This window comes from Phodopus roborovskii, unplaced genomic scaffold (genome assembly GCF_943737965.1).
Source record: "Phodopus roborovskii unplaced genomic scaffold, PHOROB, whole genome shotgun sequence".
In the NCBI taxonomy this organism is placed as follows: Eukaryota; Metazoa; Chordata; class Mammalia; order Rodentia; family Cricetidae; genus Phodopus; species Phodopus roborovskii.
Genome location: NW_026126586.1, coordinates 3,647,396 through 3,674,318, shown reverse-complemented (window position 1 = coordinate 3,674,318; position 26,923 = coordinate 3,647,396). Strand labels below are relative to the sequence as shown.

Here is a 26,923-nt window from a genome sequence, read left to right as displayed (position 1 = left end):
CGGGCATCGGAGGAGCCCGGCATTGGAGGAGCAGGATCCACAGACCATTCAAGACAGCTGTTCATCCTTTTTCCGTGATACAGCCAAGAGCGGAGGCCCTGCCTGTGCCAGGGAGAAAGGGCACATCTAATAGTCTTGTTTAAGGGTTCTAGTACACGAGCCATGCTAAGAAAGTTTCCCTCCTTCCTGGGCAGCTGATGGGATGAGGCAGTCATTTGTGACATTTCAAAACCTGAAAGGTGCTGGAGTTTAGTTTGGTTTATTTTAAACTATTTTTAAAACGAGTCACTCAGACATTAAAAATCTCAACATAGGCCTGGCAGGGGCAAGCAGCTAACCTTAAACAAGCAATGATGGTGTAAGGGCAGTTGGGGGCCTTGGTTTGAGAGCACTCAGACTTAGCTAAACAAAGACAGTACTGACTAAACAAAGTGCTCCACTGGCTACATTTGGCCAATAGCTCATATGTACGCAGGAAGTTATGGAAGATTTTGAGTAGTGATCACAGAAGCATGAAGTGCCACCTAAGATATACTTATAATTTTCACTTTCTCACAAAATGTTTTAATGTTTATTATTTTCTTTTTAAAATATTATATGTATGAGCGTGTTACCTACATGTGTGTCTGTGTACCATGTGCACACAGTACATGAAGACACACAAAAGAGCCAAAAGAGCATCAGATCCCCTAGAACTGGAGTTACAGACACTTGTGAGCTGCTGTGTGGGTGCTGGGGACCCAACCAGGGTTCTCTAGAAGAGCAGCCACTGCTGCTAATGGCAGAGCCACCATCCAACCCCTCATCAACTATTTCTAACCTAGATATTCTAATCTTGGCTGTTCCTTTCCAAAAAGTAGATAATTTGCCCTGGGTCAATTAAGGTTGACAATGGACTCACTTCACAGTGGTGATACTATAGGTGAGCTAACAATGATTTTGCCAGAGCGTACTTTTAGACAGGGCAGTCTCTGACCTTGTGGGACCAGCAGCAGTCTGTGTGAATAACTGTCACAGCCCTGCATTCTACCTACTGTGGTGCTATGGCACTCTGTCACTGTGTGCAGATACAGTATGTTTGGGACACACCTGAGTCTGAGGCCATTAGGGAGTTCTGGAGGCCATGGCAGACCAGAGAGCACAATTCCCACATAAAGGGATTGCAACTATGGTTGAGAAGATCAGCTGGAGACTACTACATCTCCCAACCCTGCAGGTGGCCACAGCAGGCAGGGAAGCAAATCCTGAAGAGGTAAGAAAGAAAACTCAGCTCAGATTGTTCATCAACCTGGATCTGGGATGTCTGATGACAGGTGCTTTATTCCCAGCACTCTTAAACACAGTAGAATTTGGGAAAAAAAGTTTCCTGGTGTAATGCAATCCCTGGTATATAAGGAGGTGTAATTGCATTGAAACTCTACTCAGGGTACATGCCATTTCTTCCAAGAAGATGGGTTCTAGAGATAGGCTACCTGTACTAGCTTGGGGGCCTAGGGAAGGGTCTGGCCTGGTCTCAGTTACACAGATCTTGTTGAGGTCATCTGAGCTACTAGACACCTCTGGTGCTGGCTGTGGGAGCTTGGGGAGCTCCTGGCTGTGATGGTCATTTAGATGGGTAGCCACCTCTGGTCCTGGCTGTGAGAGTTTGATAAGGAGTGACCCAACAGATGGGGAAGATCACCAGGCTGTCAATCACCTCCAATCCCCAGCTTTCTGGATGGAAGAACAGGTTTTACATCCTTTCCCATTGGGAAGACAATCCTGTGTGTTTAACATTTCTGGTTTCTCGGGAGATCTGAGACCTTTATGCTATCTATGCTCCAAACAGGGCCACTGAAGGAACTGTGCTGATTGCACTCTGGGTAGTATAATAATAAATCCCAGCTGAGGAGCAGAGGACTTCTTGGCTCATATAACTGGGTTAGAGCAAACCACAGGAAAAAGCCCCGTGAAAGGCAGGGACTTGGTTACTCCAGTTGGCCCAGGACATAGCTGCTATTCCGTCTCTGCCCCTCTGACCTCTGCTCCCTTATGCAAAATGGCAGGATACAACATAAGGCAGCTATGGCCCACTGATCTCAGCACATAAGGGTCTCTTCCTCCTCCTCATTTTCTTCCTTCTTCCCTTCTCCTCTTTCTGGAACTCCATATGAAAGTGTTTCTGGTTTGTCTGATTTGCATGCCCGTGGCCTCTTGGAGTAGTAGCTGTTATAGATTGTGGGTGGGGGAGGCCTGTCATGGAATGGGTATGTGATTGTCTGGCCCTGAGTCACGTGTACCCACATTTGGTTTGTAAATGGGATGGGGGGTCTTTTGATAAGAGGATGGAGGATTCACCTCTTCAGACCTTTCAGATTCCTTGAAGGCTGGGCCTCCCTCCTTTGGATCCCTAGTTCTCTCCCACAGACCAGAAAGTGTTCTGTGACTAGAATCCTAATGTATATTTAGCAAGCTGCATGCTCTTTTGGCTAAATTCATGTGGACATTATTTTTACATATGTCCAAACTGAGTTATTCTAATACCTCTTAAAAGATCATGTTACACTGGGAAGATGACTTGAGGACCAGAGTTCTGATCCTCACAACCCACATAAAATGCCTGGTCTATGCCATTCCAGTTTCAAAGGCAGAGACAGACTCTCCAAGCAGAGCAACTTGGAAGCCTAAGCATCTGTGACCTCTGGGTTTGATTGAGAACCCTGCCTCAATATCCAAGGTAGAGGAGTAATTGAGCATGATGCTTGGCATCAGCCTTGGGTGTCCACACACACACATAAATACATGTGAACACACATAAACACATGTCCACACACACACACTGAAAGGTGCACACATACACACACACACACAGATAAGCAACAGCAATGGAAGAAAGGCTTTGTGCTGTTAAACTTCTGCATTCAGATATTCTGAGGGTGAGTCATTCAGTCACTTAGCACATCACTCTGGAAAGTGGCAAATTACTGCCTTGGTCCGCTTGTGAGGGATTTGGGACTTAATTTTAGGAAGAGGACAGAAACCAACTGCTCTATGATGTCACAAGAAGCGACTTTCAGCTGCTGTGGCGGGTGAAGGGTGAGCAGCACTAAGAAGGAGCCAGGGGTCCAAACAGGCTTCACCCTCCTCCAGGTTAGTCCTTTTGACTAAGCTGGCATAAGTATAGCATGATTTCAGTTAAGTTTGTGTTCTCGCATTAATTGGTCTATGTTTTCAAATGACGTAATGTACAGTGTACAAAATGTAAACATAGGCTTTCCTTCATTCTTAGTTTTTCTACAGCTAACTTGTTAGAATGCCATCAGACTTTTAAAGCTGGCCATAATGTAGACACCTGTAACATTAGCACTTGGGTAATGGAAGCAGGGGGACCAGGAGTTCAAGGTCAACCTTGACCACATATCAAGTTTAAAGCCAGCCTGGGCTACATGGTTTATTATTCCAACAGATAGCAGATGGCTAACCTTTTTAGGGTACCACTTCAGCTACCCCTCTCCCCAAAGAGGGAGTTGGTCCTTCCTGATCTAAAAGCTCAATAAACATAGTCTGTGTATTTCTCAGAAATACTTTAGAGGGATTACTCTGATGGCTGAAAGTCCTTAGTGGGCCTCTAATGAAACATTCTTTTAATTATATATTATATTTAATGTGCACATGTGTATCTGACTGTGTGTATATCCACCATGTTTGTTCAGGAGCCCTGGGTTGTCAGAAGAAGCACCAGAGTCCCCTGACCTGGAGTTACAGGCTTGTGAGCCACCACAGGTGCTGGGAACTGACCCTGAGCCATCTCTCCAACACCCTTTCCTCCTTCCTCTCTCCCTCCCTTCCTTCCTGTCTTTCTCTCTTCCTCCTCCCTCCCTCCCTCCCTTCCTCTCTTCATCTTTCCCCCTTCCTCTCCCTCCCTCTTTTCCTTCCTTTCTCTCTTTGTTTTCCAACTATGCTATCTATTCAAACTTGACAGATTAGAATTAATCTTTTGTTTAGTGTCTTAAATTATCTTACAATATTTTTTAAAGATAGTTTCATTATGTATCTGGCCTTAAGTCTCAGAAATCAGCCTGCCTCTACCTCCCAATACTGGGATTGAAGGTGTGCACCCCTATGTCCAACATAATAATAATTTTTATTGGTTACTTTGATGTAGTCATTGTATAGGAGGAAACTAAGACTTTTTCATCATGCATAAACAACATAAAATTTCATTTCTTCGCACTTACATGATCTTATACACAAGGTCTAGTTAAACCGATCATGACTAATACAAATGAAAAAGCTAAACAGAAAAAACGTTTGCATTTTTCTAGTGTGGAACATATTATATGTTCAATTCATATTTAAGTCTAGACTCTCCCAGAGGGTGTGGGCTTTCTTTTGGGGTTATTTGTGAAAATCCTGAATGATAAATGCTGACAAACTACCTTGTCTTTATAACTTAGACTCCTAGAGGGAGTTGATTTCTACAACAGATCATCAAAGACCACTCTCGAAAGGGTGGTTTTGTGTCCTTGAACTTGGCTGTGAGGGATCAGCAGGAGTCTGCAGTGCTGGTCTTAAAGCTGCTGAGAGGTAGCTCCCACCACAAATATCCATCCTGCTTGCTTAGTTACTGGAGTTTAATCTTTGCCTCTCTTGTCTCTCCATCTAGTCCAAGTGCATAGGGGAGGCAGATGGCAAGTACGTCCTGTTACTGGGGACTTCCTACTGATTCTTCTTCATCAATGTGTTGGGACGGCAGCTTCTTTGTGATAACTCACCTGCCCAAATATACCACTTCAAGTCCATCATTTACGGAGCTATGGGGTAGCTCACTGGGTAAAAGCTCTTGCTGCTGAGCCTGCGGATCTGAGTTTGGGCTCCAGAACACACATGGTAGAGAAAACCCACTCTGGTAAGCTGTCCATGTACTTCTACCATGCATCCCGGTGAACACATGGATGTTCAGGCATGCACGCGCGCGCACACACACACACACACATGCACATATGCACACACATGTGCACACACACATGCATGCACACACACACACACGCACGCACACAAGCACACACACACACACACACACACACACACACACGGTAAATAAATAAAGGTAGTAGAATTTGTTGATGAATGTGATTTAGTAGTTTTTAGCCTAACTGGGTGGCTTTGTTACCCGAAGAATCCTTGACTGTGTGTAACGTTTGCTTCCCATTTTCAGCTGGCATCAAACACTAGTCTACTTTCTATCTGGATGGAATTTGCTTATCTAAATATTTTGCATAGACAAGTTCTTGTAATGACCTTTTGTGGCTGGCTTCTTTCATCTAACATAGGCTTTAGAGTTGAACTTATCAACAGTTTATTCTTTTAAATATATGGATATATGGTAGGTATGGAGATGACATGTGTTTATTCATCAGAAATAAAAATTTAAATCTATTTAGTCCATTACCCCCCTCTCTGTGTGTGTGTATGCGTGTGTGTGTGTGTGCATGAGGATGGATGTATATATGTGTGGGGGATGTATGTATGCACAGAGAAGTATGTGTGCATGTGTGGTGTGTGTGTGAATGTGTATGTATGTGGGATATGTGTGTATGTGTCGGATGTGTGTGGAGAGAGAGAGTGTGTGTGTGTGTATGAGTATGTATGAATGTGTGTAGAGGATTGAGTATGTGTATATGTGTAAGGTGTGTGTGCATGTGTGTGTGTGTGTGTATGTGTGTGTGTATGTATGTGGGGGGTATGGTTATGTGGGGAACATTATAGACAGAGTTTATGTTCCACCTGGTTCTGAAGCTGTTTAGTGCCAAATATACAGAGGCTTATATTAATTATAAAATGGTAGATGGCTCAGGCTATTTATTGGCTAGCTCCCTCATAATTTCTATTAAACTATGTATCGCCAAGAGGCTGTGGCTTACCCATAATGCTCAGGCATGTTACTCCTTCAGTGGCTACATGGTGTCTCTTCAGTGACTCTTTGTGTTTCCTCTTCCCAGCCTCTTTCTGGTCTGGTAGCTCCGCTCATATTCCCTGCCTGGCTACTGGTCAATCAGCATTTAGTCATCAACCAATAAAATAAATATATATTCAGAGCATACAGAAGGACATCCCCCATCAGGATGAGTATATGTGTGGGATGTGTGTGGAGAGTGTATGTGTGTGTGTATGTGTGTGTGTGTGTGTGTGTGTGTGTGTGTGTGTGTGTGTGTGGTGCGGGTATCTGTATGTGGGAGGTGTGGGGTGGAGTCAGAGGAGTCAGTTCTCTCTACCATGTGGGTTCCAGGGATTGAACTCAAGTTCCTCAGATATGGCAGCAAGCACCTTAACTCTCTAAGTCATATTACCAGCCCCATTTTCTCCTTTTCAACTGACTTTTGATATGCTGTGATATATTATCTGATGTGCTGTGGCTTGCAGGTTTAATGTGAATTCCCTTGCAAGAAATGTGATTTGCACCAAAAGTGGGCTTGAGAAATGACTCAGCTGCTAAGAGTATATACTACTTTTGCAGAAGACCCGAGTTCAGTTCCCAGTATCGGGCATCTCCACAGGCTCAGATATCCTCGTCAGATATCTGTGGACGATTGCATCCATGTGCACACATCTCCACAGGCTCGGATGTCCTCGTCAGATATCTGTGGACGATTGCATCCATGTGCCCACACATCCGTGTGCATGTACACAATTTTAGCAGCTTGGTCCCACTTTGTTCATTTTCATATTTTTTCCTTACCCTTGCTTCTGTTGAATAATCTCTTCACCACTTTTGGAAAAGAACCGACTATAAATTGAGAGACAGCATTGAAGCAATGCTAGCCAACCGCACTGTACCCCAGTCTGTGTGTGGGAGCTGATTCTGGGCTCGCAGTGGAATTCCGGTGATTCATATCCCTGCCCTTTGCCAGCATTTCACTGCCCTAATTACTTTAGCCCTCTGATTAGTCAAGAGTGGAAAGTACGAGGGCTCACCTTTGTCCTTGTTGCCAAGACTGTTTCGTCTATACACACCCTTGAGTTTCCACAGAGATTTTACCAAAGTTGTGTCCATTCTGGCAAAGAAGCAGAGGGGCAGTGATAGATCAAATCTTCAGCACCATTTTCCCTATTCTTTGGTTGTGAAGCCTATGCCTGAGGAGGATGGCTGGCGTCCCATCCTATCATTGTGTGCATCATTGCTTCCAGGGACAGAATCTCTCACTGAACCTAGAGCTAGGCTGGTGGCCAGCCAGCTCCAACCCGGACACTTCCCTCCCACAGTGCTGGGGTCACAGAGGCGCACATGACCACACCGGCTTTTTGTGTGAGTGCTGGGGATTCAAACTCAAGTCCTCACAGCCACAGCAGAAAGTCCTTTTGCCCCCCCCCCCCACCAGAGAACCTCCCATGATCCCTTAGTTATCGTTCATCTCTGTGCCCTCAGGAGGTTTAAATATGGATGCCACCTTGACTTGCAGTAATTGAACACTTGGTCTGCAGGGAGGTGGTGCTTTGTGGAGAGGGCAGGATTTGAGAGTTTGAAGCCTCACCCTGCTTCCTGTTTGCTCTCTCTGCTTCCTGCTTTCTGTTCAGAAGTCGAAGCCTTGGCTTCCTGCTCTCTCTGGTCGACATGTCTGCTGCCATCATGCACCTTATCCCTCGAGCTGTTGGCCTGAGTCTGTGCATCTGTGTAGTTATCTTGGACAGCAACCTCCCCCCCCCCCCGAAACAGAAATGTAACTAATGCATGTAGCCTCTGCCCAATTAACAGAGAGGTCAGCCCTGTGGGTAAAGTGTTTCTTAAATGTCTTTGCACATCTTTCCCGGCTGCCACAGGGGCATTTCTGCCCATGTGTAAAGATACACCTTCAATAGCTAGAGTTTTGTAGCTCTATCCTTCTGCCATTCACCCCTTGTGACAGAGACTCAAGGCCAATCAGAGGGGAGATTAAAAAACTCTTCCCAAGTCCCTTCTCAATATGCATATGCCTTGGGTACGGCCTTCTAGTATGACCCAGAGGTGTCAAGGGTCTGTTCAAAGCATCTTGCAGTCATTTTTGTAAGCGTTTGGCTACCTTCAGGCTTGGATCACTGCTGTTGTCTCCTCAGGAGATGCGGATGTTAACTCCGCCTGGAGCCAGGGCTCACCAGAGTGAGGATGCTCAGCCGGAGAGACTGAGCTGTTCAGGGTTCATAGCTCGCATACCTCTAGGGTTATTAGGGTTTTTATTAATTTATTGTTTACATTCTAATCTCAGTTCCCCCTCCGGCCTCTCCTCTTGCTCCCCCACTCCCCTCCCCTACCCCTTATTTGTTCCTAGGAGAGTATAAGACCTCCCCTAGGAAGTCTACTAAGTCTGTAGACCAAGGCAATGCTCCACCCCCACGCCCCTGTGTCGAGGCTGAGCAAGGCATCTCTCCATATAGAATGGGCTCCACTAAGTCAGTTTGTGCATTAGAGTTAGATCTTGGACCCACTGCCAGTGGCCTCATATAGTGTCCCAGTCACACCATTGTCGCCTGTATTCAGAGTCTAGTTCAGTCTTATGCAGGTTCCCCATTTCTCAGACCTGAGTCAGTGCTCTCTTACTAGCTTAGGTCAGGTGCTGCTGTGGGTTTCCCCATCATGGTCTTGACTCCTTTGTTCATATTATCGCTCCTCCCTCACTTCGATTGTACTCTAGGAGCTTGGTCCACTGGTTAATTGTGAATTTCTGCATCTGCTTCCGTCTGTTTCTGGAAGAGGGCTCCAGCTTCTCTGGGGTTGTGGATTGTAGGCTGGGTATCTTTGGCTTTTTGGCTGGTATCCACTTATGAGTGAGTACATGTTATATTTGTCATTCTGGCTCTGGCTGTCTTTTTTCTAGTTCTGTCCATTTCAGACATATTTTTTTGAAGGCTTCCTTGGAGCTGGGGCAAAGGGCTAGGAATTCTGAAGTTGAAGCACCACGAAACTCAAGGTTTCTGCTGAGTTTTTGTTGTTGTTGGTGTTGGTTTTAAGCATTACCGGAGCTGTGGGTCATGTTAACATGTTGAGATACTTTTCAGGGTCAGGAGGACACCTTTTGCTGTGGTACCATTGTCCTTGTGGATGAATGGAGCTTAGACGTCATCATGTCTCCATCTTATTTTAAACTTGTGTTTTCTCTCAGGGCAGACTAGAATAGCATGTGAAAACGCCTGGGACACATTGAGGAGTGAGCGCCAGGTTAATTTTGGATAAGGAGTTTCCAGACAAAGGGGATGGGCAGATTTCACCATTGTTCCATTGTTCACTAATGCAGTGTGATGCACAGACATGGGACCTAGGGACACTAGGTGGGTCTTACGTTCTTTTGTTAAAACAAAACCCTGTGTTGTTGGCGTCTGATTTTTCCATCCAGTAGCAGATAAGAAAACAGAATATTAAAGCAGACAGACAGGTGACTAGCAATCTGAGATAAGATTCTGACATAAAAATCAGATGGATGGTCAGTGAGGACACACACTTTTCATAGGCCGTACCTATGTTAAAATGGAAATGCTAATTTTTCCTCATTTTCTTTGCTTTTTTGCAACTGATAACGCCTTGTGTATTTTAGCAGTTCATTCTGTCAAGAACTGGTACAGTGAGGTCGGTTACGTCAAATTGTATACCCAGGTCATTTACTCAGGACATCCGTGGCAAGAAACACTCAACATACCAATGATGCTCTAACGAGACACCTCTGTCTCCCTGGCCACAGATTCCATTGATGGAAAAGATTCAGTAACAATCCAACTCCCTGCATCAACAGTGGACAGTTTCAATGTGGGGACGCAGGTGGCAACACGATTCACTGTATTGAAAGCAGAGCATTGACACTGTAGTTTTGTTTCCACCACTCTCTGCACTAAGTTCTCCAGGTTTGTAAGGAATACTAGCAAAGCACTGAACACATCACTTGTGAGGTTTTAGCTGCATAAGATGCTGAGGGTTAACTGATGTCTTCCCAATGAGGTCTGGGCAAGCCCTGTGTTATCTGGGGACACCATGCAGGCAGACAATAGGTCACAAAAGCAAAGAGATATCTCTAGAGTGAGCTGTCCACAGAATCTCAGCAGCTGGGGTAGAGCAGGGTTCTCAGTGCAAAAGGTGAAAGGGATTGCAGAGGAGCTGTCCACTTAAAACCCACGTGGGTAGCCGGCTTGAGGGTACCATCTTGGGGATCCAGGAGCCATTTGTGGCGAGGAAGACAGCAAAACCGCAAGTTTCCTGCTCCGTGTGGCCTAGAGAAAAGGCCACTCTTCAAAGCCCACATCCTACAGCGCACACCGTCAAAAGCCTGCATTACAGATGGCAGTTCGAAGGCTTCCTAAGAACCCTCTCAAATCATGGGATGCTTGGCTGGGCTGAATACCACAAATAGGCCAACAACAACAAAATCATTCTTGGGGGGCATTCTGTTAGGTTTTACACAGAGAAATACATTGCAAGATCTACAGTTGTAAAGGGTGTGTTTAGTAATGTAGGGGTGGCTAGAGATGTGAGTATTTACCAGGGAGTTACATAGAGCAGCAGACAGACATCTTGTCAAATCACAAGTGTTTCCCTGAGATGATCTTCCCTGAGATGATCTTCTCAACTCATTCTTTAAGTCTAGTACACTAAAACCCCAAGTCAGTATTCTGATGCTGGAGTACATTTGAGTGGCATGGCCTTCCTTAGAGAAAGGCACCAATATCCCCAAATTCCTAGATTAAAAGCTATTCTGAAGGCCAGGGAAATGGCTCATTGGGGAAATTACTACCCCCTCCCAAACATGATGACCTGAGTTGGTCTATAGCATCCACGTCAGAGCTGAGCCTGGCAGCATAAGCTATAATCCAAGAGATAGGCAAGTGGAGACAGGGAGGGGGGGGGCTCCCTGCATTCAGCAAGAGAGGGCCATCTCAAAATCATAGGAGGGGAAGGGGTTTGGGAAGGAAGGTGCACGGTGTGGATCTTTGGCCTCCATATGTACCGGATGCACTCCTACACAGTCGCATGTAGATATGATACACTCATGTACAATTCTAGCCGGAATGCCATGTATCTATAAATAGCTTATAAATATGTTTTCAGTGGTATTCATAAGGTTGCTATTCGACTATGAGGCACCTAGTACCAATGTGGGTATCAGTTTAGCCTTTAAAACTCTGTCGTTTCTTCTTGCAGTGTCTTGGCAGGTTACAATGGTACCATCTTCGCATATGGGCAGACAGGCAGTGGCAAGACATTCACCATCACAGGTGGGGCTGAACGCTACAGCGACAGAGGCATCATCCCCAGGACTCTGTCATACATTTTTGAGCAGTTGCATAAGGTAAAGAAAAAAAAAAAGCTCACATTTAATTTGATATATTCAGCAGAAATAGACCTTGGCGTGGAAATGTGCTAAGGCATCTATTACACTGAGCCTGCTTGGGAATGTGCTATTGTACCTCGGGCCTTCACATTTAAAGAAAGGTTCAGACCTTGCTGGAGGAGTGGAAATTAAGAAGGTGCTTCTCATACCATGGTTAGGACTTTGTCAAAGGCTGGGGCTCCATCTGAAATGTCTACAGGGCTTAGAGAGAGAGAAAGAGACAGACAGAGAGAGAGAAAGAGATAGCGCTTCTGTGGTGGAGTGGGGTGTCTGGGTGTGTGGGCCTGCATATGTGTGTGGGGGGGATACAGAAGTGGATGTGCAAGGCCCTCTCTTGCTCTCCACTGGTTTTGTTTGTATTTTGGCTTTTGGGGTAGGGTCTTTTGCTGAATTGAACATGGGCTCGCTGATTTGCCTGGCTGGTGAGTGGACTCTGGGGATGTCCTTCTCTCCCCCAGCATGGCGCTAGGGTTACTGCCACACACACCACCGTATCCAGCCTTTCACAGGGTGCTGCGGATCTGAACTCAGATCTGCCTGCTGGCGCGGCAAGCCCTTCATCCCCTGAGCTGTCTCCCTGCTTGGGTAACTAGTATCTTACACTCTGCAGTTAGAAACGCTTGTACTAAAACAACTCTTTCTCTAGCCCTAGAATAACCATATTAGCCATATGGCATGATTATCACTTACCATATTCTGGGTTGCCAGGAAATAAAGCCCATTGCAGCCCTATTCTAGAGGCATTCCTATCCCTGCTGGATGTGTCACCTGCTTAGGAATGTTTTTCCTGCATGTGTGTCTGTGTACTATACACATGCTGGTGCCCAGGGACGCCAGAAGAACTGGAGTGTGGATAGTTGTGAGAAACCATCTGGTCACTGAGAATTGACCCCAGGCCCTCCGTAAATGGAACAAGTGCTTTAAGCCACCGAGCCATCTCTCCAGCCCCCAGATGTGGCTTTTTTAGTACAACATATATTGTAACTAGCAGACTAGGCGTCTTTAGTCCCATACTATAGTTGGAAACTCTAAAACTAAGCCTCCATTGAGACAGTTTTCTCTGGGTCCACATCTCACAAGAGCCAGCAGCCCACAGCTCTTTAAGCCAAACTGCCGCCTCGCTTTGCCTCCACTTCCTCTGTGGCTCCCATTGGCTTTGTGTTGTTGGCCGGGTTTGGATCCATTTCCTGTGATGAGTCATTTAACTTCTGTGGGTTTCTGCTTTCCATTTTCTGAAAGCAAGGGGTTGAACTGCTCTGGAAGCTCTCTGTCTTCCTTCCAGCTCCAGCAAGTCCTTGGATTCTGTTTAAATGTCTAACTGGCTTGCTGTAATCGTCGCTCTGGAATTCCCTACTGAATGTTATTTGCATTTTGAGCTGCAAAGATGAGAAGAAATTGCTGAGATCCGCATAATTCTAATTGCCAGCCAGAAAGCAGCAATTACCATTAGTTCAGCTCTTCTCTCACGGGCCCAAGAGTGCCAAACGTGTGCGCCAGAAAAGCGCAGGACGATGGGCTGAGTAGAGCCTGTGGGCCACACCCAGAACCCTTCGCATCTCCTGTTTTTCTGACACTACCTGCATTTCCTTGTTCATGTACTTCACAAACAGGGGCTATAATTTCCAATAGCTGTTGTTGCCATGGACCAAAGTGGAAAGCTGCCATCCTAAAGGATGGGCAGGCTTGCATAGGCTGTTTGGGTTTTGAGGATGTGTCCCACAGATGGCATGTGGCTTCATGTCTCAATGTCATGGAGCTGTGGTGGGTGACAGGCACAGTATTTTAAGATCTGGGGCTGGAGGGTTGGTTAAGGACTTGGCTTTTGTTCCAAGGTACAGGCAGCTCTCACTGTGTAAACCCCAGCTCCAGGGGACCCACCACCCTCTTCCAGGCTCTATATTCTCATCACATACCCACAGAGATTAAACAGGCAAGTGAAAGTAATAAAAACAAATAAAGTTCTGGGCACACTGGATATGCTTAGTTCATGATCATTATTACCATACCATTAATATTTGTATATGTAAAGACTTAATGATTATTCCCATACTCATTAATATTCATATACGTTCTGGTGGCCTAATGATGCCTGGACCATTTCAGAAAACCTTTTGATGCTCTTAGAACCAGTGAAGCCAATTTCCTTGGATAGGCTGAATAAAATAAACAAATACTCTCCTAGGGGAAAGTATGTTTTGTGTCTTCTAAAATATTCTCTGTGCTAACCAAAGAACACCTCTGGACATCTCAAAGTCTCCAGGGCATGGACCATCTGCCAGAGTTGTTGGGACATCCTTGTCATTGATGTCACTCAAAACCTTGTTCAGTTCTGAATCATCCCGAGTGCTTTCCTGGACTTGGAGAAAGCCCCCCTGCAGCCAGGGAAACTGAAATGGACCATTTTCTGCCATGGGCCACACCCCTTCGTTATAATCACAGTGGATTGTACTGAAACAAGCAGGGCATCTCACAGTGCCCCACAAAGTGTGTCCACACTGGAGACTGGAAAACACAGACTTAAGTCAGAGGCCCCTACAGGATTGCCCTAGATCTGAGAGCTCAGCAGGAGCCTAAAGCCGAGTCCTTCTTCAAGACCAGCCGAGAGCCCAGTGTGTGGTGTGTTGTGAACCGCCTGGGAGGGAGAACACATTTTCACTGAACTTGGGAGGGCTCCATTTGTTTGAGAGCTTGAGTCTCCTTACATCGGAGCACTGTGAGGTCAAACTTGTTTGCGGCAGAAGAACTATCTGTCTGCAGGAAACACGTGTGTTACATTTCAGTCTGGCAACCCAGGTGCCGAAAAGGACCAAGAAAGGTAGCTTGCCACATCACTCAGTGAGATGGGAGCATGTATGCCAGAAAAACTGCAGGAGAAGGGGAAGCTGGAGGGGCCACGGCGGTGTCCTCATCCCCGGGGCAGTGGGCCAGCCACTGCTGGCTTCGGACTCTAATTCTACAGGAGAAGGCGTCCCCATTACAGATGACTTAAGTTCTCTGTCCTTTTCTCATGCCCATTCCTTTTATACCCTTGTATTATTTTAGCTACTTTGGCCAGGGCTGGCTGTAACAAAATACCCCAGGAAAGCAGTTTAGATTAGGGTGTGTTTTGCCTCAGTATTTGAAGACGTAAGTTCCCTGTGTGGGGAGGGCATGGGGGTGGGAACATGACCTCACTGGTCACAGTGTGTCCACAGTCAGGAAGAAGCATGAGGAATGCTGGTACTCAGCCCCTTCCTCTCTTTACCCACTTACTCAGCTCAGGACCCCCGTCCATGGGAAGGTGCCATCCATATTCTGGTGGGGGGTTCCTCCCCAGTTACACTTCTCTGGAAATCTGTCACACTCACTTCACCATTTAGAGGCTTCTAGACATAATCCTTGAAAACAGTTATCGATGGCAGTAACGGTAGCAAACAGCCACAGTGGTTCATTGGTGCCCAGGTATTTTTGGTAGGACTTGAAATACTGTAGACATCCTTCTCTTATGTCAGTTTGCAAGGGCAGGGGCATTTCATAACTTATTATCACATGGGAGCATGTTAGAAGCACCCCTGCTCTACCAAGGGTGGAGTTTCACTCCCAGCACCGGCATTGGGTGGCTCACAACAGCCTGTAACTCTAGCTCAAGGGGATCTGATGCCCTCTTCTGGTCTTTGTGGGTACCTGCACTCTTGCGTGCGCGTGTGTGCACACACACAAACACCACACATACGCACAGAGTAAATAATTAAATCTTGTTTTAAAAGAACATAAAATTCTGAGTAGTAGGAAAGTAAAGGAAAGTTAATTATGATCATGAATGGAAACTTTGGCTCCTGGTCTTTGAACCAAAGCAATAAGCTCTGCTGTTTATGAATCGACTGTTCACAGAATGTCACAGATTGTAAGTTTATTTGTGCTTCCTTAGTAACCTTTTGGGGGGCTCTGGAAAGTAAGAAATGATGTATTATTCAGTTCTACAACCAACTTGGCTCACTGTAAGTGTATATTGGCATTTTATGTATAATGTGGAACCAATAAAAACTAACAGACTGAAGTTCCTTATAATCATGAATATTGGCTATTACAAAAAGAAAGAAAAAAGAAAAGAAAGAAAAAGAAAAAATGGGCGAAAAAAAAAACACCTCATGCAGACGGCCACAGCAGCTCAAAAGTGTCACGAACTGCAAATGTAAACCATGTAAATGGAAAAGTCCAAGACAAATGGTGTGCTTCTCTCTAGCCAAACAGTTGTTTTTAGTCATTTAACAATGCCTTTCCCTTCTCCATCCAGGATAGCAGCAAGATCTACACAACACACATTTCTTACTTGGAAATCTACAATGAATGTGGCTATGACCTGTTGGATCCAAGACATGAAGCCTCCAAACTGGAAGATCTGCCGTGAGTAGCAGGGTAACGGAGAGCAGCAGGAAATGGTTTTCAGATGTGTGTTTCCGTTGTTTCCTTTGAAATGTGCTCTGTTTCTGGTCTCGATCATAATTAGCAAATATTGGATCGCATCATCTTTCTGTAATGAGCAGGAGTGATGGGAACTAAGATTGCTTGAAACTCGTTTCTCAGGGGAATCTCTGTGGCACTCAGCACGAGAGTGCAGTGGCTGGTCTCAGGGGGCATTTCAAGATGGAGGACAGCACTTTATCCCACCATATGAAGCCACGCCCTCCTTTAAATATGCCCTTCTTCCAAAAGCAGTATTCAGTGTATTCAGGAGTAAGACAATCTGAGCGAGAAAGTAAAATGGGAAGTGTTCCTCAAATGTTTCTCTGCTGTCCCTAGCACCAGCCTGTACAGCCCTGTGATGGGACCAGCATTGGCTGTTTCAGTGAAATGAATGCAGCATCAGATCTGTTGACAGAGGATGCTCCCCTGCCGGGATCACAGGGTCGCTATTTGCTATTTGTTTGGAACCCGCCTGAGTTTGGTGCTGTAATTGGTAATCATTCACTCATGTGCTTATTTTCAGGTGTTTTTATGTATTGGAAGTACACGCATGCACATGCTCCTTGCAAATGAGTATAAGTAACCAGTGGAAGTCAGAAGAGGGCCCAGTCCCCTGGGCCTGAGTTTTAGGCGGCTATGAGCTGCCTGGACTGGGTGCTGGGAACTGAACTCAGGCCCTCTGGAAGGCTATTAATTGCACAGCCATTGCTCCATCCCCAAAATGTACATTTTTATAAAATACTCTAAGGTAGTGTAGAAATATGTGTGAATCCGCTGTAAAAAAAGATAACCAATTGACTACTGATAATGCAAGTTTCATATTCAGTAAACAAGTTAAATTAGTAAAAAGATTGGAAATTAATACAATCCATAATCCATACATTCTTTCATTAATATTTGTTGAGGCATTTTCATATATCACCTTTTTTAAGTTTACAAAATTCCCAAGATGGAGTCGGGAAACAGAACAGTTATTTGTACTGTAAGTGTTGGTGTAACAGTAAGGAGAGAAGAGGAATCACTGGCTCCATGGAAGGAATTCAAACTTAGGAGAATAAAGTTTCCTTTTCAAAGGGTATATCTTCTTAGTGGGGATGAGAATGGCGGCATCAGGCAGAGGGCACGGCCAGGAAGCCTGTGCTGTGAATGGGTGGCGTTTAGACATGGCGCCTCTGATGTGGACAGGTCATTAAGGAGAAGCCCTGCTCCTTATTGGTCTCATAAAAGAGGGCCATGATGTTGCCTTGTGCATTCTAAAATGCTGAGGGCTTTAAGAGAAGTTGGTAGCTTATAATCCAGAAGAGAGCCGAGCTGACTCTTGGCTTGGCACTGGGAGCCACTATGACTGTGAGAACTATTTCTGTTGTTTGCAGTCTGCCCAGTTTATTTCCTGTCCCAGCAGCCCAGCTGCACTGCAACCAATATCACAGAAGCCCCCGGAACCAGCTTGAGGAAGGGCTTGAACATCGGGGCTCTGGCTTGAGGCTCATTTTTGTTCTCATCAGACTTTTGTTTTATAGTCTCCAGGTGACTGACATATCTGCAGATGGAATCTTGTTTAAATTGTTTTCAATAGCTGGGCATGGTGACACATGCCTTTAATCTCACTATTCTGGAAGCAGGCAGATCTTTGTGAGTTCAAGACTAGCCTGGTCTACAGAGCGAATTCCAGGACACCAAAGGCTACACAGAGAAACCCTGTCTCAATAAACAAACAAAAAAGTGTTTTCAACATATTAGAAGGCTGTTTGATACCATGTTCGTAATGGTAATAGGTTCACCTATAGGGCCTATGCAATAAACAAACAAAAAAGTGTTTTCAACATATTTAGAAGGCTGTTTGATACCATGTTCATAATGGTAATAGGTTCATCTATAGGGCCTATGAACTCCCCAGCCCTGGGTTTTGGGCCAGGTTTACAGGGGGCCTCAAATCCAATTAGAGAGCCATTGGTTACACCAATGACATTCATGCTACTATTACACCCAGGAGGTTATCTTTTCAGACCAGGCATTATTGTACCTAACAAGGGTCACAGCTGCGTAAGACCGCTGATAACTTTTCTCCCTCAGTAGCCCACATAGCACCTTCTAGAACTATGAAAACTAGCCAGCAGGGAGAAAGCTGCCTGATCAATCAGCTTCATTTCTCCAACTCCTCTGACCAGCGTGTGTACTGTCTTCCACAGTAGAATTTTACTAACAAGTTCTGCTGGGCAGCTAAGAGTGATGGTAATAACTGCGCCATTTGGGATCCTCTGGGACCCATTTTCATGACCAATAATTCAGGGAGGTTAAAACATTGTCTTCAGTTAGGCTTGTCAGTACCCAATAGTTTGCAGACATTAAGCAATAATCCAGGAACGAAGGACTTTTCTCTGTGAAACAGAGAGGGGAGATAAGGCAGATGTTTGCAGAAAGGAGAGGAAAGAGGTGGATGAAGCAAGAGCCAGCTGCCTAGGGAGACTAGCCAGCCATATTGACGAGCTCTGAGTTTTAAGACCCTGCTCCATGAATACAAAGGAAGAGCAATTGAAGACGATTCCCAACATCAACTTTGTACACATCCATATGCATGCCCACACATGGCAAACATGCCTGTACACATGTGAAGGTATGGCCGTTCTAAGAGAACAGGATATCCAGAGTTCTTGAAGCCAGGATCTTTGGAACCTAGTCATAGCTAGAAACTTTAGACAGATTATTTCATTTTTCTGGATTTCTTTATACAGTGTAGGCATTGGGTCAAATACTGTTTATCAGCCTTCTACTGTCCAATGCCTAACGGTCAAGAATTGGTGATGTTCACAGTGTGGGCCTTTCTTGGTGATTTCTCCCTACTTTACCCAAGAATGGATGTTTTTAAATGTTCCCATTTGGAAAAGAGCAAGGACAATTATTCCATTCTCCCTATGACTCTGCGTCCCTGAGCATGCTTAGCATTTACTAGTGACTGTCAGTGCTGATCAGGCTGTTGCTAGAAATGTCACGGGCTTGAGTTGTCCTTCAGTGACTTGTCTTTCATTTCAGTGTGATACTGCTGATTCAGTTAGAGGTTAGAGGAAAACTCAGGACACGTTGCACACTGACAAACTAAGGCATGCATGTATATAGATCAATAATAAAATAAAAATGTAAACAAATGCACATATTGCCACTACAAAAATTAAATCTGTCCTAGACCTAAATATGCAGTTCAAAAATAAAACTCTGGAAGATAATGTGAAAAAAATCGGGAAACCAGGTTTAGGCAGTGAGTATTTAGATATAACACCAAAAACATGATCCATGAAAAAAAAAAATACTGGGAAGTGGAACTTTATTAAATTAATTTTTTTGTTGTTCTGTAAGAGCCTCTTTTATACAGTTTACATCCAGAGCTGGAGAGCACTGGCTGCTCTTCCAGAGGACCCGAGTTCAATTCTCAACTGCCATGTGTCTGCTCACACCACCTGTAACCCAAAAGGATTTGGCATCTTCTGTCTTCCACGGGTACGGCATGCATGTGTTACAATACATATGTGCAGGCAAAACACAGATACACATAAAATAGTAAGCTATAAAGTAGATTTTTGTGCAGGCTATACAATAACTCTTAAAAGCCAGAAAGGATAAAGCAACGGATGATTTCAAGTGGGACAGATCTCACCAGCCACGTCTCTTAACAACTGAATGCACAGATGACAAGTTAGCAGATGCAAACAAGCTCAGCGCCATCTGTAATTAAAGAAAGCAGCAGTGAGGGACCTGTGTACCTGTGAGAATGGCTGAAATCCCCACGTCTGACAATACCAACCAACGGCTGGCAAGGTGGTAGAGCAGTGGAAACGCTCACCGCTGGTGGTAATGCAGAACGATGTGGCTACATCTGTGAGACCAACTGCAAGCGTCCAAACATCCATTATACAACATAGCAATCGCATGCCCAGATATTTACCCAAGTGCGCTGAAAACTCAGATTCACACAAAAACCCGTTCACACGTATGAAGAGCAGCCTCATTCATCCTTGCCCCAAGCTGTCACCGTGATGTTCTTCACCAGGATGGGGGTAAACTGTAGTGCGTCCATACAGTGTGGACACAAAGGAAACTACTAAGTCACTGAAGAAGTTTAACGCATATTGCCAGCAAAAAAGTCACCAAGAAAGCCTGCACATCCACCTAGCTGGCATTCTGGTAGAGGCACACTTGTAGGCAATAACATGACCATGTTTGTCAGAGCTTGAGGGAAATCAACAGAGGAATCATGAATGTGGAGTCGTCTATATATTATCTGATGTGGTCACAAGGGATACATGCAGGCCCAAAACCCAGAGAATTCACAACTCAGAGAGGGACCCCTGATGTGCACAGGGCAGAAAACATTCACCAGCAACAGGAAGAGACATAGCCAGCAAGTGGGAATAGTTCCCAGGAAACCTCACTTACGCTGCCTAATCCCATTTCTACACCATTCTTGGGGCGACAGAACAATAGAAGAGGCCAGCAGAAAGCAGGAGCTGTCAGCTAGAAGGTGCGGATGGTTGTATAAGAACAGCACAAATGGCTGCTGTGACGGAAGACGGTTCTGCTGGCGCACACCAAGGTTCTCAGGCAGTACAAAGCTATATATTCCCACCTGAGCACAGCATGACGGGCACTCTCTACACCGTTGTCCCGCCTGTGATGCGTTAAGAGTTCCATAGACATTCTCATTGGAGGGGCTGGAGTGGATAGCTCAGTGCACTGACTGCTCATGGCCACTCACAACCACCTGTCGCTCCAGTCCCACTGAATCCACTGCCCTCTGGCGTTCACAGGTGCCTGCACACACTTAGCATAGATGCGCAGGGACACATACATACACAAAAATAAAAGTTGAAGTCTTTAAAAAAAAAAAAAAAAAGATGCTCTCATAGAAAAAATTGGGCACCAGATTGTGGTTTTTAAATTATCCCCTGCAGCTGATATGAATGTACAATTATCTTAAAAGGTTTGGATTTTAAATTATCCATATGCTTATATATATAGATATGCACACAAATATGCATGTATGTCTTCAGTCTACTTCTACATTAAGTAATTTAAAATGAAAATGGAGATCGCCTTTGAAAGCACCTCGTGTCACATGCTATAGTGGGAGCATCATTAATTTAAGTGTTGGTCTTAGCTGTGCAGACATGTGTTAATCTTAGTCTTCCTAAATAGAAAGCATACCATTCAAGACGGTGATGATTTCCGTGGCTGTTACTGTAAAAGAATCGCAGGCTGGAGATATAGTTCAGTGGCTGAGCTCATACTGCTCCACCAGAGGACCGGAATTCAGATCCAAGCACCCATGTTGGTTGGGTGACTCCCAAATGTCTCTACCTTCCGCTCCAGGGGATCCAATGCCCCCTTGTGGCCTCTGTGGACACAAGCACAGCGCATAAAATAAACCTTTAAAAACCAACAAAACGAAACAGTAGGCTCCAGCATCCACTATTGAAATCTTAGCTAAATGACTCTGCACAGCTCTCTCCTAGACACTTTCCTTAAAACAATGTGCAAAATCATGTGGGAATGCGTCCCTTGGACAAAGGTCACTGGGCAATGCACAGCCTGCATGGCCGTGAGGGACATTTGCAAGTTGACATTTAAAAAGAAGAAGAAATTGCATGCGTGCCCTTGTCTATAACATGAAAATGAGGATCTATATTCATGGCAGTAACTTCTGGAAGTTCCTGTCAGGCACGTGGATAGTGCTGGAATGCTATGGAGGCGGGGAGGGTGTGGAGAGGGGACAGCTCTCTCATTGATGGCTTCCATTATTGAAAGCAAGAACTTGGCTATTGCTCTTCATATGCCTTCCAGTAACTCACGGCGAGCCTACAAATTCCTACTGAGTCGCCAAATGGAAATGATTCCATTTATAGAGAAAACACAAAGCTGGTTGCTCCCCCCTCATTAAGCAAGCTGGGTACACTTAGCAGAACTTTTCCACTTAGGTGTCCAACTCAGGATGATCAGTGACTTTTGCTTCAAATCTAAACATTTTAGAAGCATTTTGTAGGGAAACTATTCACAGGCCCACTCCAAGCAACCAAATAAATAGTCTGGTGGGTTTCCATCCTGGAAGGGAAATGTTTATTTAAGAAACACTAATACAGTCCTCTTGCAAGCCTGTAGAAACTGTAGTCAGGAGCAAGGACTGGATGGAAGTCTGAGGAAATAATGGCTGCGGTGTGAGGAGGGGGCGTGGGAGGGTTGTTAGGGAAGGAATCAGCTTGGTGGAAAACGTCTACTACTGATGTTCATTGCCCCTTCAAAACGATGCCCACAGTAGTTAAGAGTGGAGGACATTCTCATTTCCCAGTAAGCATCATGGCAAGAGGGAGTGGCCAGCGCAGGGTTTCCAGAGGCTGGGGGGGGCAGGGGGCGGCTGACAGGCTGGCAGTGAGTACCCCAGTGATACTGTGAGCCAGCAAGAGCAGGCCAGGCAGTGAGCAACACAGCCAAGGCATGGGGCAGAAGCCAGGAGAAAAATCATGAAGAAATGGCAAAAGAGACCCTAACTGGAGTGAGGAGGGGAGAGGGGTGAGAGAGGGGGGGTGAAAGGGAAAGGAGACAGGGGAGAGGAGGAGAGAGAGAGAGAAGAGGGGGAGAAAGAGAGGAGAGAGAGAGAGAGACTCAACGTGCATAAGAAGCTGGGTATGGTGGCATGATGGGAGATGTCATTTTGTATATGTTTCTCATACTGGTTAATAATAAAGCACTGTTGGCCAATAGGAAAGGAAGATTGGAGGGACTAGGAGACAAGGAGGAAATAGGAAGTAGGAAGGAGGAGTCAAGATGGAGAGTCTGGAGAAAGCAGTATGCCGCCGGCTCCCTGGTAAGAGAAGGCCATGTGAAAATACATAGATCAGCAGAAATGGGTTAATAATTAAGGCAGAGCTAGCCGATAAGAAACAAGTAACCGGGCCAACAGCATTGTATCAAATACAGAGTCTCTGAGTGTTATTTGGGGCTGGCGCGGCAGCAGGACAAGACCGGGCGGCGGCAGGCAGAAAAACCGTACTCGTTACAGTGGCACACACGTCTAATCTTTTAATTCCAGCACTCGGGAGGAGTGCACAGATTAATCTCCATAAGTTCAAGATCAGCCTGGTCTGCACAGCAAATTCCACTGAGCAAGGGCTACACAGTAAGGCTCTTTCTCGGAAACAGACAGACCGTTCCGGGATGTCAGAGGTGGATCTTCTTCTGGGGTGCCCACAGATGAGAGTTTAGCAGGCTGAGAGCGATCAGTGAATTTCGACATTAGCCAGCATCTGCATCTGCCTTTCAAAAACTCCATAGACATGAAATCAGAACATCCAAAAAAAAAAAAAAAAGTCACAATACACAGCTGAAACCAACCTGAGGGAAAACCCTGAGAGCATGCAAACTGGGTTCTGAGCAAAGTGGCCAAGCCAGGCTAACGCCTGTCAGTCATACTTGTATTTAATTGGTCCACTGAATTTAAAAAGTAGTATTAAAAAGCCCATTAAGAGCAGCCACATCAGGACCAAAGGCTGTAAATAATCCAGAAGGAAAACAGAGCAAATCAAACACCAGTGACCACAACGAGGAGCTAATGCTTTCTTCCTTGCGCTAAGTGGGGGCCCCATAGAAATTATCCTGCCTGCCTCCGATGGTCAGACACTTAGCAGTTCACTTGCCTTGCCCATGTCCCCGTAGGTCTCTCTGCAGAGGGAACTGGCTGGAAAGTAAAGACTGAAAATAGGCCTCGGTATGTACCCACCTTTAAGGGAGCAGTAGTTCTACCCAGTCACCCAGAGCTTTGAGAATCTCTGATATGCAGATAGCACAGGAGCAATCAAATAAGAAAGCCTTGTGAGAAATGTCGGTGAGACAGTGTGGTGTAGTGGGTGGGACCCCTGGTGGCCATGCACAGGAGTAGGTTTAGGACTGGAGTTAGACTCGGGGTCAGGGCTTTAGTGAGTACTAGGGTTAGGGCTAGGGCCAGGATTAGCGTTCAGTCTAGGGCTAGGATTAGGATGAATGCCTTGGTTAGGAAAGGCTACTGTTAGGGCTGTGGTAGGAGTAAGGAGTTAAGGAGAGCTTTTACCGCCTTCCTTTCTCTGAGACCCTCCTTCTGGGGTCTGGCAGGAAGGAGTGGAATCCGGTCTCCATATTTATCTTCCTTCATTATAGGCAAGCACCTTGGGGATGGGCAATTCTTTTACTCACACCAAGTGCGTGGATTCTCTCCCCTTTCACTTTAAATTTCTACCATCCCATCCCTTATTATCTGACTTCATCTTCAATTCTTACTCAATATCTCTCATCTTCCTGGTGAAATCTGGAGTTAAGAAAGAATCCTGTCTTCTATGTCCCAAGAAGTTGAATTTAGCCAAAGTGTATTGAGCTGGTCACAGGCAAAATCCAAGGCCAAGGAGTCTGCTCAAAATAGAACACAGCTTATCTATGTGAATTATAACACAGCTCATCTGTGTCAATTATAACACAGACCATCTATATCAATTATAAGAGCCTTCAGACCTTCTAAGCATTTTAAACAAGCTCACTTATAAGTCTTGTTTAAAAAATAAACTGCATTTGTTTTCACTAAGAGAGAGGAGTTTTCCATCTTGTGGGTGTTATTGAAGTGGGTGACAAGGACCTGTCTGCAGGAAAGGACCCCTCAGGGACACACTGTCTGCAGATGTGATGGGCAAGTTACCCTCTCTTACCACCCTTAGTATTTTAAGTGTCCACAAATTACACACGAAAAGGCCAGAAACTTCCTTGCAAGAAGGGAAAAAAATTAATTATGGTATTTGAAAAATCGTCATTTGAAAGTTAACATTATCCTAAATAAGGTTTTTCCTTATTTAAATTTTAACTTTTCTTTATCCTTAAAAATTTCATATGTCTACAGAATAAAACTGTACAAATAAAGCCTGTCTGAAGATCAGAGAGAAGGAGCAAGCCACAGCCACACCTCACCTCCTTTATTTGTAAAGCAAGAAACCACCACATAAAACTACATCCTGGGTTTCTTTAGCCCAGCTCTTCCATCTCTTCCTCAGTGTACCACCCTCCAAGAGAACCCCTCCAAGAGGGTTACCCTGGCTTCAATCCTCTGTAAGCTAACTGTACTTTAGGATCTCATGCACATTGGGCATGATGAAACTGAATGCAAAGATCAGTGTGTTGCCCCCCCCCCCCACACACACAGAGGTAGAAAGTTAACAGCTTGCTGTTTGATCTAATGACCTGGAGAGTGCAGTGGTGGGCACTTTCTAGGAGTCAGTGTTGAGTGCTAATTCAGCAGTAGCTATCTGGCGTGGTCTGTTCTTACTAGATGGTTTCAGAACGACTACTGCGACATTTCCCGGTTGTCCTTGCAATACCTGTTCTTGCTTCCTTTTCCCCCAGGAAGGTGACGATATTGGAGGACCCTGAGCAGAACATTCACCTGAAAAACCTGTCTCTTCATCAGGCAACAACTGAGGAGGAAGCTTTGAACTTGCTCTTCTTGGGGGACACCAACAGGATGATTGCAGAGGTAACAGGCATCTCTCATCAAGTGACTTTTCCAAGACTATGAGGCACAATAGGATCTGGAGGCTGCAAAGTCCTCCCAAAGGATCTTGTCCATATCTCCTATTGCAAACTAGGAAACCTGGTCCAGTAGAAATGAGGTCTGCCCTGGGTCATCTACTGTGGTGGTTATCCTTAATTGTTAATTTGACATAACCAAGAGTCACCTGGGAAGAGTCTTAGCGAGGGTTTGTCTGCATTGGGTTTGCCCATGGCGCCATTAGGGGAAGACCCAGCCCACTGTGGATGGTGCCATTCCCTAGGATGAGCACAAGCAGGGACAAATGTGCAATTGCTTCTCCTCGCTCGTGACTATGAGTGTTATGTGACTAGCCCTCCAAGTTCCTGCCGCCGCCGCCGTGACTTTGCCACGGTGATGAATGTGACCAGTGATTGTGAGCTAGAACAAACCCCTCCTGCCTAGTTGCTTTTTGTAATGGTCCCACCCCCACCCCACTCCCATTCTTCAAATGCGTGCTCTTTATTTTGCTGTAAAGATGGGAAGCTTCATTTAAAGATTTCTCGTTTCTCCTTCACATTGTGGACATTCCCTCCTCCGCGCAAGAACAGCAATCTGTTCATGGTCACGTTCAGTGAGCAAGGACAGACACCTAGACCTTGGTGCTCCCATTGCATTCTACTTTGCCACTTTGTCTGTCTTTCTGCATTTCTGTTTGCACTGAATCAGTGACAACCCATAAAACATCTTAATTATAGCATGCATAATGTTTGAAATCGAAAGCCTTAAGGAGCGGTTTATTCTTTCTGATCTCAGATCGTCGGTCTAGTGGCATGAGTTTATGTCCCTGTGTATTTTAAGTTAGTTGGTGAGTTAATATTTGTAGAACATGCAGAAAATCCCATGGAACCCAGGAAGCTGTGTGTGGTATGTCCCGGGGCCATATTCGAACACCTTTACACTAAAAAGCATCCTTTGCTTATCTAATGTGCAGATCTAACTGGGTTTCTTTGTTTTGTCTGAGACCCTAAGCAACAGCCAGGAGCGACCCAAGTCTTAACCAGTTATTGACCATAGTTGGAGGGTCATGAGGCTCTGTTCTGTCACACCTAGCGGGAAGGAGTGAATGTAGTGTACACGGTGACATTGGCAGGAAGAATGGTTGTGCTGGTGGTGGTGGCAATGGGAGCCAGTCTCTTACGGATACTTACAGCTATCATAGTGACTTCCCTTTTAATTTCTATAAAAACTTCTTCTATGTGTATGGTTCTTTTGCCTGCTGGTATGTCTGTGCACCTTGTGCATGTCTGGTGCCTAGGGAAGCCAACCCCCCGGGACTGGGGTTCCAGATGGCTGTGAGCTGCCCCGTGGGTGCTAGAAATCTGGAGGAGCAGCCAGTGCTCTTAATCCCTGAACCATCTCTCCAGCCCTGGGACTTTCTTTGAAATCATTTTTCAGACTTCCACAATGGAAGTCTGATGGCAAATGGGACTCTTCTGAATATGTGTTTTTTGCTGGGTGTCTACCCTGAGGCACCCTTTCCTTAGGCATGAAAGTGATAGACCCCGGTCAGACCCTGAAAGCATGCTGTTGACATCTTATTACCCTTAGTAACATTTCCTTTTGT

General features: G+C 45.3%; 1 protein-coding gene across 1 annotated transcript in view; it reads left to right on the top strand.

The window, feature by feature from the left end:
* LOC127236515 (kinesin-like protein KIF6) overlaps nt 1-26,923 on the top strand; it is a 134,638-nt gene that overhangs the window by 45,322 nt on the left and 62,393 nt on the right. Inside the window, exons 4-6 of the mRNA XM_051204202.1 lie at nt 11,138-11,285; nt 15,601-15,710; nt 25,173-25,302. Of these exons, the coding sequence (XP_051060159.1) occupies nt 11,138-11,285; nt 15,601-15,710; nt 25,173-25,302 (388 nt within the window). The remainder of the gene's footprint in view (nt 1-11,137; nt 11,286-15,600; nt 15,711-25,172; nt 25,303-26,923) is intronic.